The following is a 13,484-nucleotide window of genomic DNA, read 5'->3' on the forward strand; positions in this document are numbered from 1 at the left end:
ATAAAAATATAATACAAATAAAAGGGGTGTGTATGGAAACTCTTTACAAAATATATATAAAAAAAAAAAAAAGAAAAAAAAAAAAAAAAAAAAAAAAAAAGAGAGAGAGCTCACTCGATAATAACGTATAAATACATGTAATAATTTACAACAAAAAAAAAAGAAAAAAAAGGAAATATATAAACAAAAAAGACAAGTCCTTTTTTTTTTGAAAGAGTTAGAAAGGAAAGAAGAAGACAAGAAAAGGAAGGAAGAGGATAAGAAAGAGGGTATATAAACAAGTAGAGAAATAAAGTGAAGACACACTTTAAAAATATATAAAAAAAAAAGGAGAGAAAAGAGAGAAAACCTGAACTTTTTTTTTTCTGTTGTTGACAATCTCTCTTCATGTTCGTTACACGAATGATTCACATGAACTCTCTTTTTTTTTATTTTTATGCATTCAACAACAACCACCCTTTTTTATATTCACGGTTGAGATCCCATCAAGAAAGAGATGACAAGGGATCATTTGTAACTGCTGTCAACACTCATTCTTTCTTTTCAAAAGAATGAAAAGCAACGTATCTGAGAATCAATTTTTGCTCTTTTTTTTTTTTATTTTATTTTTTTTTTTATTTTTATTTTTTTTATTTTTTTTTACTTATTCATCTTTTTTCTTTCCACTGTTTTTCACTCTTTGTTTTGAATGAAAACATAGATCGAATGACACGTGTAGAAGGAATGATTTGAATCTATTCTTTCACACTGTTTGTGCGTATTTACATTTTGCATAAAACTCCTTGATAAACAAAAAAGAATTCATCCGTCTTGTTATAAGCAATAGATTAATGTATGACTAAATTTATTAAATATTACCGTCTAAAGAAGAGAAAGAGAGTGGGTTGCACTATTTAGACTTGATTTAATTTACCAAAAATCAATTTTTATTCCGTCAAAAGAAGGATTGATTAAAAAAGGCAAAAGACATCATGTTTTAGACCAAACCCTATTTTCAACATGAAGGAGTCCATCGTATTCTGAATCATCAAAACGTAACACACGTAAAAGGACATGCACCGATACACGTTCTCTCAAGGATTATCGATCTTGATGTCATCCATCCAACGCTACCTCTCTTCTCTTTCGTCACACAGTTCCATGCAACCACACAATTTCATTCGGCTGAAAAGAAGGGTTCCGATAGGACCCCCTTTGAATGCAGGAGGGGAGGGCAAACAAGATGTAAAGTGTATTGGATCCAATGTTACCCAAGAGCGCGCGCGCGCGTCGCTTTGGATGCATCTGTCACCAGGATGAAAGAAGACAAAGAGCCATGACGTAACAGGGTCAGTGTAGACGTCGGTTCAATTTCCTTTTTCAATCGCTCGGTCATCCCCTTTCCGATCTTGCATGGCTGAGCAACCAAAACATTCTAAAAGAAGCATCCACGCCCAACTACAGTCTCTTAAAATAGAAGGTCAATCCCCTTACATCGCATCCTACACTCTCAGAACAATCTTCTTTTTGTAAATGAGAATCATCCCATCCACTCTTCTCTCTCTCTACTTCAAAACACTGCTATAGGATCCATCCAGAGTCACAAAAAGGATGGACATCCCATTCGTCTCATCCAATCCACACACACACACACACTACGGACGCGTTTTCAACCCCCCCCCCTCTTTCCACTCGACCCCAAACCCACGCTGAGCATTTCTTTATGCCCCCTCGTTTTACACTCTGAAGGGGATGTCATCTTTCCCCGCATGGACCGAATTCATTCTGCGGGGCTACCTGACCTTGGCTTGGTTCGGTATCCAAACCCAGTCTGTCTCATGAACTTGGTCAAAAAGGCATCCAGTCCGCTGAATCCCCCAAGGGCTGAACCCACTCGGTTGTGTGAAGACAAAGGATGCATTGGAAGAAAACAAAGGAGGATGCAGGTTCAGACAGACATCGGATGAGGGGGGTGCTGCGGATAAGTGATGTTCAGCAGAGACCGATCGATGCGATCGTAAACATGAATGCACTGGTTTAGAAGAGCAAAAAAAAAAAAAAAAAAAAAAAAAAAAAAAAAAAAAGGAGGGATGCGTTTTATAGATGAGAATGTCAAGGGGGTGAATGAACAAGGAGGATGAAAAATCTATGAGGCATGTACAAGGTGCTCGAGAAGGCCATCGATCCAACCGAATCGATCTTTGGCCGGCAGGATGGAGATCGGGGCAGAAAGGACCTCGAGCTGGGTGGGTAAAGAGGGAGAGGCGGTCGACAGTCGCTTGCGTTTGCTTCGTGGTGGAGGGGGTAAGGAAAAGAGGTTTTTTGGCTGCAGGAGGTCCTTGCTGAGGGCTTCGCTGCTGGCTTGTTCAGACAGACCGGCCTGTTGATAGAGTTGCTGCTGTCTGCTGTAAGGACGCGAAGGAGACGGGTAGGCCTGGGCGGCTCGATCGGTCAGGTAAGGACCGAGAGCACGGTAGAGGGCGAGCGGAATGCACTTGAACGGTTCGTCCAGGCTACGGTTGACAGCGACGGCCGATCCGGGTGTGTGGACGACGGTGGTGAAGAGCAGCAGCTGACAGGGTCCCGCGGTGAGTCCAAAGGCGGGGACGTCGATCACAGTCGGTTGGAGGACAGCGGTCTGGTAGAGTGGTTTGCTGTAGGTGCCCAGGTCGAGGAGTTGTTGGGCCGCGAGCGTCAGGGCCCCGGCCAGACGTTCACCGGGCGCTTTCTGGGCGAGGTGCGTGAGGTCAAGCAAGCTGTGGCCTTGGAGACTGTGGATGAACTCGACCTCCTCTTTCTCCAAGGCTCCCTCCAGCACAAGCTCCTTGAAAGGAATCGCATGCCGTCTGACCCTGTCCACCAGCACCCTCACCTCCCTTCCCTCCCTCACCAGCACCAAGACGCCCATCAGGCTCTTGGCCTCGGTCGCCGTCTGCAGTATCGCATCCGCTGCGTTCGTCAGCTGTTGCAAGTCGAAAAAGCAGTGGCGCATCACGTCCACCGGCACACGCAGCCTGTCGGCCATCGTCTTGGAGATAAAGACCGGATCGGCAAATCGATAGCCTTGGGATAACAATCGACTCATGTCCTTTTCGTTCGTCAGGCGCTGGGTCAAGAACAGATGCATGTCTTCCCCATCCGAGTCCTCGACCGAGAGTCGAAGCGAGTCGATCGAGATGGCCATGGTACTCAAAGACCGCCTGACCTCTTTCATCCCATTCTCTTCATCCTCTGGCTGTTGTTGGTTCGGCCAAGGGGCCAACACCGATCCTGCCTGATCGGCTCCTTGTCTGCTTTCGTCCGCCAGCGGCAACCCGCTCTGCTTGCGCGTTTCTCTTGTTCTCGGTCGTCTCAAGATCTCGGATCCCTTCTGGATCAGGGAGGAGGGATGGATCGTGTTGGCGGTAACGATCAGGTCGGTCAAGAGGCCGAGATCGGTGGATGGGTCCAGACGGAGTTCTCGTTGTAGATGCTGCACGGCGTCTGTGAATTGGCTCTGGATGCTGTCAAACAAGGTCTCGGATGCACTGGGAGGCGATCGAGGGTTGCTGGCCGGGCTGCTGGGAAGCGTGGCGGTCGAAAGGCTGGTTTGAAACAGGCGGAGGAACAGGGGATGGTTCGCGTTGAATCCTTTGGTGGATGCCTTTAGAAACATGAGTATACATCACACAAATCTCTCTTTTTTTTTTTTCCTTACATGTGCATTCAAATCATCCACGACTTGTTCCATCGGTACCGTGCCGTCCACCTTGACCAACACACGGCCTGTGGGATCAAACAGGACGTAGTCCAGAATCAGCCTTCGGTTGGTCTTGTTTCGGTACACGTTTTGGATGTTTGCCTTGAGACTGATATAGATCAGGGCCGCACAGGCAACGACGACGATGGCCGAGATGATGCCGATCAATGCGGCAGGGCTCAGCTTTGGCTTTGGAGGAGGGGCGTTGCTGGGAGGTAGATGGAAGGTGGTGCCGACCAGAGCAGTATAATGCATGCCTAGAGGTCAATTCACATCAGCCGGTCGTCTATTGACTTTTTTTTTTTTTTCCTTACCGCAAACAGCCATAGCCATCAACATGGCACAACCAAGTCTTTTGTACCACAGACTCATCCATTTTTCACGTAATTTGAAAAACAGATACAAGGCGGCCGTGACAGCAACACAGGCAATAATGGCTGCACCAATAACATACCCCGTCTTGTAAACAATGATGAAATAGTCAATGGCGAACTGTCCTGAGAATCAAATTAGTCCTTCTTTTTGACACACAGTCGTGTCACTTTGTCTTACCGACATAATGCATACAGACGATGCCAAGCTACAGAACCAGAGAGGGTGTGTGTTTAGCATCCTTGATTTGTCATTTTTTTTTTTTTTATTCTTACTCCGGTAAAAATACCACTGGGTACAATACGTGAAAGTTGTGCCTTTTCTGAAATACCCACAAAGGCAAACGCAAGAAACATGCAGGCGATAGCCACGACCAAACTGGCAAAAGTATAGCCAGATTTGTAAGAGAGTTGATAAGCACTCTCGTTCACCCACAACGTCAGGCTCTGATTGCCAATGAAATGCATCGACCAGATACCCACGGCGCCCATGACAAAGGCAGCGGCCGCCAACAGAAACCTAATGCGTCGTTTAGAAAAGAGGGGAAGGGTGGGCAGGATATCCTACCAATTGTACAAGCCATGAATATGGGTTCTTTGGGTCAATAACTCCAGCGTCGTTTGGGCTCCAACCACAGATATCAAGTAACTGACGACAATGATGCCTCCATTGTAATTCTGAACGGCTAGGGTGGTGTCCATCGAAAGAGGAGGCAAAAGAGAGATGACAAGAGGGGGGGACAAAGGAGAGAAACAAAAAGAAGGAAAAAGAAATTTTCTCTCTCTCTCTTTTTCGATCAAACGTTTGAATGGCCGAAGATGAAAGGGGAATCGAGTAAAAAGGGAATGAGATTGCTTGTTTCTATTTTCTCTCAATATCCGATAGTTACACCTTCCAGTAAAATACACTCAATTACGCACAAACAATCCCTGTCCTCGTACGTTGTCATACGGTAAAACATTATAAGCGATCACTTTGTATCATTTCATAGCACTTTTAATTTTTTTTTTTTTTCTGTCATTTATGAGTATCACCTTCCTTATTTTTAACTCATGTCCGATAGGTGAGATTGATGTTTCACGCAAAGTCCACTGGACATCCATGACGCTATTCTATGGCTCGCGTGGAAAAGGGTGGCGGATCGCCAATGGGTGCTTCGTACTTTATAATTCAATTCACGCTCTTGAAAGAACAACGATTGTTTCAGACAAAAGATTGGAAGGTAGCACAAACTCAACAATGAAGGGTCCCCGTTTTTTAGCATCATTTCAATGCTTGCTTCCATTGATTGGCAACAGACACCATCCGTTGCTTCAATTGGATCACTCCCCTTCTTCTTTCTGCCTCTTGTCTTCTTTTCGCTCATCATGAACTTTTTTGATTGCGCAAAGGTAGGTAAACGAAGCATCAATGCACATAGTCCAATGACACTGGATAGCTTTGAAAGCTCAATGGAACTCTCTCTCTTAAGAACCTTCATTGTGTCTTATTTTATAAGCTTTAACAGAAAAAAAAAGGGAGGGGGGGGGGTAAAGACAGTACTGGTGCATCAATGATAACACCAACCTTCGGTAAGGCTAGACATTTTTGGTTAGCTTAGTAGAGTAGGTTTTAAAAAAAAAAGGAAATTTATAAATAAAATTCACAAGTAAAATAATAAAAGTATTTGTTATGACGCATCAATAGTAGTTTTCACTGACTACAAAAAAAAGTTTATTCAATAGATTATGCCAAGGGTGGATAGACTTCTTTTACAACAGCACCTTCTTGACTTAAAATCAACAAACTTAATTTATCAACCTTTTGATCGATCAAACGTTTCAAGTCATTATCGTACACGCCAGCCAACGCATTGCCTTCTGTGACGCTCACATAGTCAAAGACACCGTTCAGCCCAGTATAGCCATCTTTCCAGAACTCGACCTTCTTTCCTTGCTTCAAGCGTGCGTAGACCTTGACATAAGCGCCTACCACCGGACGCTTTGTCTCTTCGGCCAAGACTCTGACCACACCAAACGATTCAGCGACGTGAACACGGAGACTGTTGGCGTAATAAGCACACGATCTTTCCAGAGGGCGAGAGGGCAGGATCGCATGGGGGGTCAGTGAGGTTGCGGCGACCTCGATCAGCATGTGCTTGTGATGACCTTGAAAGGGAATTCGGGTGGTTCGTATCGACTGCACTTGACCCAGACCGATCATGTCAAAGTCCTCGGCATCCGCTTCATTTTCTTGTACAGGCTCATCAGGCAAATCGACAGTCTCGACCCACGAAGGCTTGAACAGCTTGAAGGTGTCATGACGGACCGTGTTGTTCATGAAGGGGTTCAAAGAAAACATGACTTCGATATTCATCTCATAGTAGCAAATCTGGATCGATCGGACGTTGGCATGCTCCAGGACCAGCTCATGACGGGCTGGGTCCACAGTGAACTCGAGCAGGGCCTGGGATTGGATCGAACGCGTCGAGCTCGGACTCGAGGTCCCTCTCTCGAGCTCTTGAACGAATTCACGCAGTTCGTCAAACATCTTGCGCCAGTTTTGTAGACGGAGCGATTCATACTTTTTCAAAATGGCCTTGATCGGGGCCAGATCGAGTTGAGCCCACTGGTCTTGATCACTGATACGCACACGTGTCTTTAGATAAGCATGGAGGTAGTCTACTTGAATCGAGTGATTCTCTCGAGCCTCATCCAGAGGGATGCGCGAGAATACCTCTTGGGCTTCTCCTAGACGATTTTGCAAGATCAAGTATTGAGTTTGTATCACCCTGTCTGATACAGAGGGCTCCGTTGGCTGATAACAGAGATAGCTCAAGAACGCGTCGTATTTCTTGTAAAACTGCTGGTTCAGGACCTCCTTCTTTTCTGGTTGAAATGGATGGGCGCGGGCGTTCACCATCGGAAAGTAGTCATACACATCTTTAGGCTCCTGTGTCGATACCAGAGGCGACTTGAAGTATCCTCCCACCCTATCCAGTAGTGCTTGATGATTGAACTGAAGCAAGTCCTTGATAATATCAGTAAATTGATGATAAATACCATATTTCCAGAGCGCTTCAGAAAAGAAGCATCGTTGACGCGACAAGAGATCAAATACTTGGCGAGCAAAGTTTGAATCGATCATTCTCCAGTAGATCAAGCTGAAATCGAGCTTGTCGAGTCGTCTGTAGGTTGACAGGAAGGACAGGACCTCTGAGTTTGAGCCATGGGACGCTGTCGAGGGCCAGTAAAGCGCAGTGACCGTTCCTTCTTCTTTGATCTGGCTTCGATCAACGACAGAAAGAGGGGCTGCGGCTGTCTTTGCCAGCTGTCTCTTGCCTTGCTTTTCTACAGAGGCCGTGGTTGGTACGGTCGAGAACTGACCAGCTTGAGGAAAGTAGAATGTGCCGGCGACTTCTCGCCAGGTGGAGTAAGGGTCGATGAGGATGGACTTGGAAATGCGGTAAGAGGTGTCTCCAACAGGGATTGCACCTGTAGGTATTTGGTAGGTTACTTCACAACGGACAGTGGCAGAAGAGAGATTGCTGACCACCAGCTGACATCCATAATTGGTTTGGGGCTCAAGAGAAGTGGTGGTAGGATCAATCTTGATGCATTCATCAGATGTCACGCTTGCAGAACCATCATCAACAAAGAGTTCTTGACAGATCACGAGTGATTCCAAAGAGGCTTCACTGCCCGTCACCTTGTTCAACTGACGGTGGAATACGATGACAGGAGAACTGGCGCCTGCCTTTATCGTTATCTGCTTGTTCATCTCGTTGTATTCCTTTGTCCACTCGTTAGTAAAAGGTAAATCCATCAAGCACATGACCCACAACATATCCGTAACATCGTCCAGATGGTATATGAAGTTGGGTGACAAGAAGACGTCCTTACATTCGAGATAGTCTACCCAGAATTGACTGACCTTGAGACTGTCTTCTTCGCGATAGTACTCGGTTTCTACCCATTCAGTGGATGACTTTATAAACTCATACTTGGCTTTCTTTTGCTTTTGCTCTTCAATGGCTCTTTCGCGCAACTTTTCTCTTGCTGCTTCTATCTCTGGATCCTCTTCTTGAACTGTTGGAGAACTAAGCTGTGGTTGTGGTGGTGGTGCAGGTGGTGGTTGCCGCTGCTGTTGCTGCTGTTGCTGCTGTTGCTGCCGTTGCAATAGTTGTGGTGGCGGTAGATTACTCTCCATCATAAAATCGTTCATGTTTGCATAAGCAGCACTCACAGTCTCTTGAACTGGGGCATACTCTGGTGTCATTGGCATCATGAATCCCATATCCTCGTCTTCGTCTTCAAATGAAGTACCCGCAAAGATAGCGTCAAAGATGGCATCAGATTCTCTTTCAGATTGCTGGTCCTCACTCATGGAATCTTTAAACTTATTTAGTACAGCGTCCAAGAACTCTTGAGATTGAGTCTTTGCGAGTAATGCCTTTTCAGCAACATTCAATTGTTCAAAAGCATACATGTCCTGACTGTACATGGAGAGATCTTCTTCAAGCAAATACAAGTCCATAAAGGACTTTCTGATCTTACTCTGATAGATAAAGTGAGTTGAAAAGATTAAAAAGTGGCTATATCATTTCATTACCTTAATGGCCGGTTGCACAGCTTGCTCAAAGAAAACAGGGTCCTTTCGCTTTATCCAAAGGTTGAGTTCATGACATGCCATCTCAGAATAAATTTTGACCTTCTCTTTTTCATCTATACTGGGCCATCGCTTCAAGAATTCAAAGCCACTCGAGAACTCTGCACCAGCAGAGGAAATGAGCGAAATGGTCGTAAACAACTTCTCGACTGTATCAATGACCTCATGCTCTCTTGCATCCAACTCGATGGAGCCGTTAGGAAGAATGCTGCGCACAGCCTTGGAGCGTACAAGCGCTTGGTTTTCATGTTGTCGAAGATCGTGATAGACAAGAGGCGTATCCGGATTCATATGGATTTCCTTGTAAATCGTTTGCTCACCAGAAATTACAGCACATTCTAAAAGAGAGCCTTGATGACCGAGAAGTTTGCGGTCAACGACGATTGTGCCAGAGATGGGGTCTACAGGAACGACAAGGATACGAGAGACGTGGTTCAAGAATCCAAAGTTAGGTTCAACCGATTCGTCCCGATCAGAGCGTGCCTTTCTCATCATTCTGCTGAATTGACCTGCAGGGGCACTGCCAAATGCGTCATATCTCATCCCTCTACTGTTTGGTACAACTGTCTCTTTCTTCAAATTTCGGAATTCTGATACCGTTGAAGAAATTCTCTTTTAAAAAAAAATTAATATACAAAGCTGCACCCAAGTGGAATTTTGTTACCTTGGGATGAATGAGTAGAGAAGGATGCGTTAGATTGCTACCAGCCCACTTTTCACTTCTTGCTCTGTTCATGATATATTGATGTTCTTCACCAATCTTTTTATCTTGTAAGAAAATAGATCTTGTGTTGGTCAACATGTTTCCTTGAGACTCTGGTACAGATAGATGGCGGCTATCAAAGATTCTTGTAAACAAAGATCGATGAAGGGTAGGCACAAAAGCATTTGCAGTAACAACAGCAAATGTTTTTGAAGACCAGTTTTTCAAATCAATCACTACTTTGTCTTCATCACAGTGAGTAGAGGCTATTTGAAGAGGGTCTTGAATAACAGCGCCATTTTGTTGAATACACTGGTCTTGTCCAATCACCCAATTAGTCCACAATTTATCCATTGGCTTGTTCATGCTTTCGACGACAGTACATTGAATAAAGTGTTGGTTATGTGAGCCCAGGAAAATCTTGTATTCGCCTTTAGATAGACCAGAAATAGTAACGACGCCATTTTCTTTTTGTATACTTTCAGAAACATTTTCCGACAAGACACTGTTTGATGTCATTTAAAACAAGATACGTTGCAGTCTAGTTCAATTACTTACTTTTCGTAACCCATCTTGTAAATAGAACAGACGTCATTAGCAACCTTGAATGGTTTGTTTGCTTCAGCGCAAATGAAAGAAGGGAGGAGAGGTGTAGAATAATCTGGGGCTATATTCCAAGTTTGTCCATTGCACTCAACAGAAATGATATTTGGAAGCTGTCCTAGCTCAATGATACCTTCATCATTGGATTGTAAGCTAGTTCTGATTTCAGATGATACATAGGCATGCTCGAACACCAACCAAATTTCCTTTCCTGGCTTGGGTTCACCATTTTGACCGAGTACATGGATAAAATATTGACCATCGATACCTCTTTTAAGGCAAACATTAGTAGGTTGGCCGTCATGGATGGTGTATCTATTGCAGTGGGAGGCAGACACTGTTTCAATAGAGCCATTCAGGGCCTTCACCCTGGCTTCCAGCTTGAATTCCAACGTTTCGACTATAAAAAGGAGAAAAGGGAGCGACATTTTAGCGTACACAAATCAAAAATTCAATTTTTTTTTTCTTACGCAATTCAGGTACAATAAAATCAAATAAAATTGGCTCATTGAACGAAGATACAGCTGTTGTCGTAGTTGCGGTTATATCATGCGTATTAGTACATTCTACTTTCAATGTTGCACTTTCAATTGCAGAAAAAAGTTGACCATTCAAAGTGAGCTTGGGGAGCACGACCACCTAAGAAAAACACACGTTAATTAGTTTCTGTTAGCTATCCTTCTTCTGAGTCAAACTTACAGTTGCTTTCTTGTTGAAGCTGATCATTTCGTGATTTACATGAAATGTAGCTTCAAGTTGATAACGTTCAGCCTCTTGAGTAAAGGTAACAGGCTCACAAAAACCATCTTTTGGAGACACAAGCAACATCTGACTCGATTTAGATGAGCTTCCAGATGGCAAGTAAGGAATCAAAATATTATTTGATTCATCTGCCTGTTACATAAAAGAATAAGAATTTGTAACCACTTTTTCTTTTTGTTTACATTTGATCTATACCTCGTAGTATTGATTTTCATACAAGACCTTGGATGCCTCAACTGGGTTGCCTTCTTCATCTATGATTTTGACAAGGTGGCCACCAATCGTTTCTTGAGTAATATGTCTCAAATAACCCTAATTACATGACTACCTTAGTATCATCTTTTTTTTTTAGTCCTATTTGCTTTTCTATACCTTTTGTATGATGGCACGGCATTGATTATTATCACCTACAAATTCAATAACCCAAATGCCTCTACCAGCAAATACGGTAGGTGCAAGGCCTGCTTCACCAAAGGCAAAGTCATGCTGTATGATTTTTATAGGATCGTTGACAAGATCCACATCCTCTTCCCAAGTAGGGCAGAGACCATCCAGTTGAATATCTTGGGAAGAATTTGGATGGAGTCGCCAATAGTTGGAGGTATGCATTTGAAATACACGGATGGCTAAACGGGACAAATTTTTTGTTTGGACGGTCAAAACGATCGTATCCTGTGGCTTTCTCTTGAGACTTCGGTGAGTTGAACAGGGAGCAATTTTCAAAAGAGTCTCTGAAGTAAAAACTTTACTGAGTTTCTCGGTGGGTTTGACCCTTGCAAAGATGCCCCACAACATTTTGTGATTTTCATAGACACTCAAGGACTCGACTGTCGCTGTCAATTTGCCTTGCATGGCAAGACCATAGATATATTCATTCAAGACTTCATAGTGGCTGGATCCTTGAATATAACAGGATCCAAAAATAGGCAACATGTGTGGAATACTGGTATTGGCTTCAGGTACGGCATGTCGTGCAAAAGAACTGGTAGAAGTAGTAAAAAAGCTGGTTTCATTTAATTTTCCGCTTTTTAATGCCAAGTACCTATAATAAATAAAAGTTTGAGTAACATTCACTGAAGGCAAATGAAAACCCCCGTCTTACTCTATAAGTTTGCTTTCGTCAAAGGTTTGTCTTGTGATGTCAATACGAAGCTTGTGAAACTTAACTGCAATCTGCAGTAAGCTGCAATACGGAGGAAGTCTTTCAACAAACAATTCAGCTTGATTTAAGTAATTCAGCAAGTAATCCTGGTCATCATCCCAGATAGAATCAGAATATGTATAGTTAGCAGAAGGGACTAATTTGCTAAGGTAGGTTTCGATAAAGGAGGATTTCTTGCAGACCATATCCGGGATGGTTTCCATCAGGTAATCCAACTGCTTCAAGGTAAGTTCTCTAAAAGCCGACAATTCCAAATCCCAGTTACTGTTTTGGTTTTGGTGCTGATTTTTCCAAAACTTCACAAACCGGTCAAGCACTATAGGGTAATGGTCTGTTGGATGATGTTCGAAGAGTTTCTGCAATAATGCGACAAGTTCACCCTCCGACAGGCTATCTTTCTCGAGCAAGGATATATAGGCTGGGATACCAGCAGGTTTAATTTCGACATAATCTTCCTTCAAACTATCTTTCAGCACCTTTATACTATCAATCAGTTGAGGGTCCAATTTGGATGGAAGTTTTGCATCATTTAAGATATCTTGCTTCTTGGTAAGGTCCAAACTGAACGCTTTCTTGATGAATTCAGTTGATTGAGAGGAATTAAAAGGGTAAGTTAGTAAGTGGAAACGCGTGTTGAGTTCTTGATATTCTGCAGCATTTTTGTCGTACTTTTCCAATAACTCAGACATCTTTTTTATTAAATCAACCTCGACCTCACTAGGCTCCCGAATCACCAAAGGATCCTTTTGTTTCACCGCTTCATCGTACAGTCTTTGAAGTAAAACAAGGCCCTGAAAGTATCGCACATCTTGCTTGTTTGCAAACTTTTCGTTTACTTTTTGCCGATCAGGAATTGGAGCAAAAGCAAAAGCTTCTTTTAAAGAAGATATAATAGCCATGATATAATATAGAAAAAAGAGAAGCAAAAATAAGCTAATTTTTCTTATTTTTATACTATTCTGTGGCGCTGTTATTATGCGTTTTTACTTAAAAGTACATAAATCCGTGAAACAGTTTTGTGACACATAAAAAAGCCTCTCTTCATAATAACTTTAATCACCTTTTTGTTTAAATAAAGTTTCAAAATATGACAGCTTTTGATAAATAAGCAAATTGTTGTAGCAAAAAAAAAAAAAAAAAAAAAAAAAAAAAAAAAAGGCGGATTAAAGATGAAGAATGGTAACTACCCCATCTATTCATTAAAAATAAGCAAACAAGCTTTGTATAAAAACTGCAGAAAAAGATACCCAAGGTTACATCATATTTATAAATAATGGTCTACAATTAAAATCGCTACTTCCTTCCCTTTTTTCTCTATAAAAATAATAATAAAGCTGCAAACTTCTCTTGCATTTGTTAACCTTCCCACTCTTGAAGAATTTTAAATATTTATTAAAGCATTCATTGGCTTAGTAAACAGCAAATTGACCACTAAATCTTTTTTGTTTTTCATCTCAATTAGCGGACCTTAAAAACCACGATTTTTTTTCTTTGCCAATTCTTTGTGCTTCTTTTTT

The 13,484-nt window shown here is 42.7% G+C and overlaps 2 protein-coding genes across 2 annotated transcripts; both read right to left on the reverse strand.

Moving 5' to 3' along the window:
• Positions 1 to 2,125: 2,125 nt before the first annotated feature.
• On the reverse strand, positions 2,126 to 4,791 carry RO3G_08881 (uncharacterized protein; the record flags this gene model as incomplete). The annotated part of the gene is made up of 6 exons (XM_067663466.1): positions 2,126 to 3,622; positions 3,677 to 3,975; positions 4,033 to 4,215; positions 4,271 to 4,298; positions 4,366 to 4,609; positions 4,658 to 4,791. 6 exons carry the CDS (start codon positions 4,789 to 4,791, stop codon positions 2,126 to 2,128), a joined length of 2,385 nt encoding a protein of 794 aa, XP_067519567.1.
• Positions 4,792 to 5,815: 1,024 nt separating this feature from the next.
• Positions 5,816 to 12,866, reverse strand: RO3G_08882 (uncharacterized protein; the record flags this gene model as incomplete). Its single annotated transcript, XM_067663467.1, has 9 exons — positions 5,816 to 8,626; positions 8,681 to 9,349; positions 9,402 to 9,945; positions 9,999 to 10,443; positions 10,514 to 10,682; positions 10,743 to 10,937; positions 11,001 to 11,117; positions 11,178 to 11,847; positions 11,908 to 12,866. 9 exons carry the CDS (start codon positions 12,864 to 12,866, stop codon positions 5,816 to 5,818), a joined length of 6,579 nt encoding a protein of 2,192 aa, XP_067519568.1.
• Between the last annotated feature and the right edge of the window lie 618 nt (positions 12,867 to 13,484).

The sequence above is a fragment of the Rhizopus delemar genome, genomic scaffold (assembly GCF_000149305.1).
Source record: "Rhizopus delemar RA 99-880 supercont3.6 genomic scaffold, whole genome shotgun sequence".
In the NCBI taxonomy this organism is placed as follows: Eukaryota; Fungi; Mucoromycota; class Mucoromycetes; order Mucorales; family Rhizopodaceae; genus Rhizopus; species Rhizopus delemar.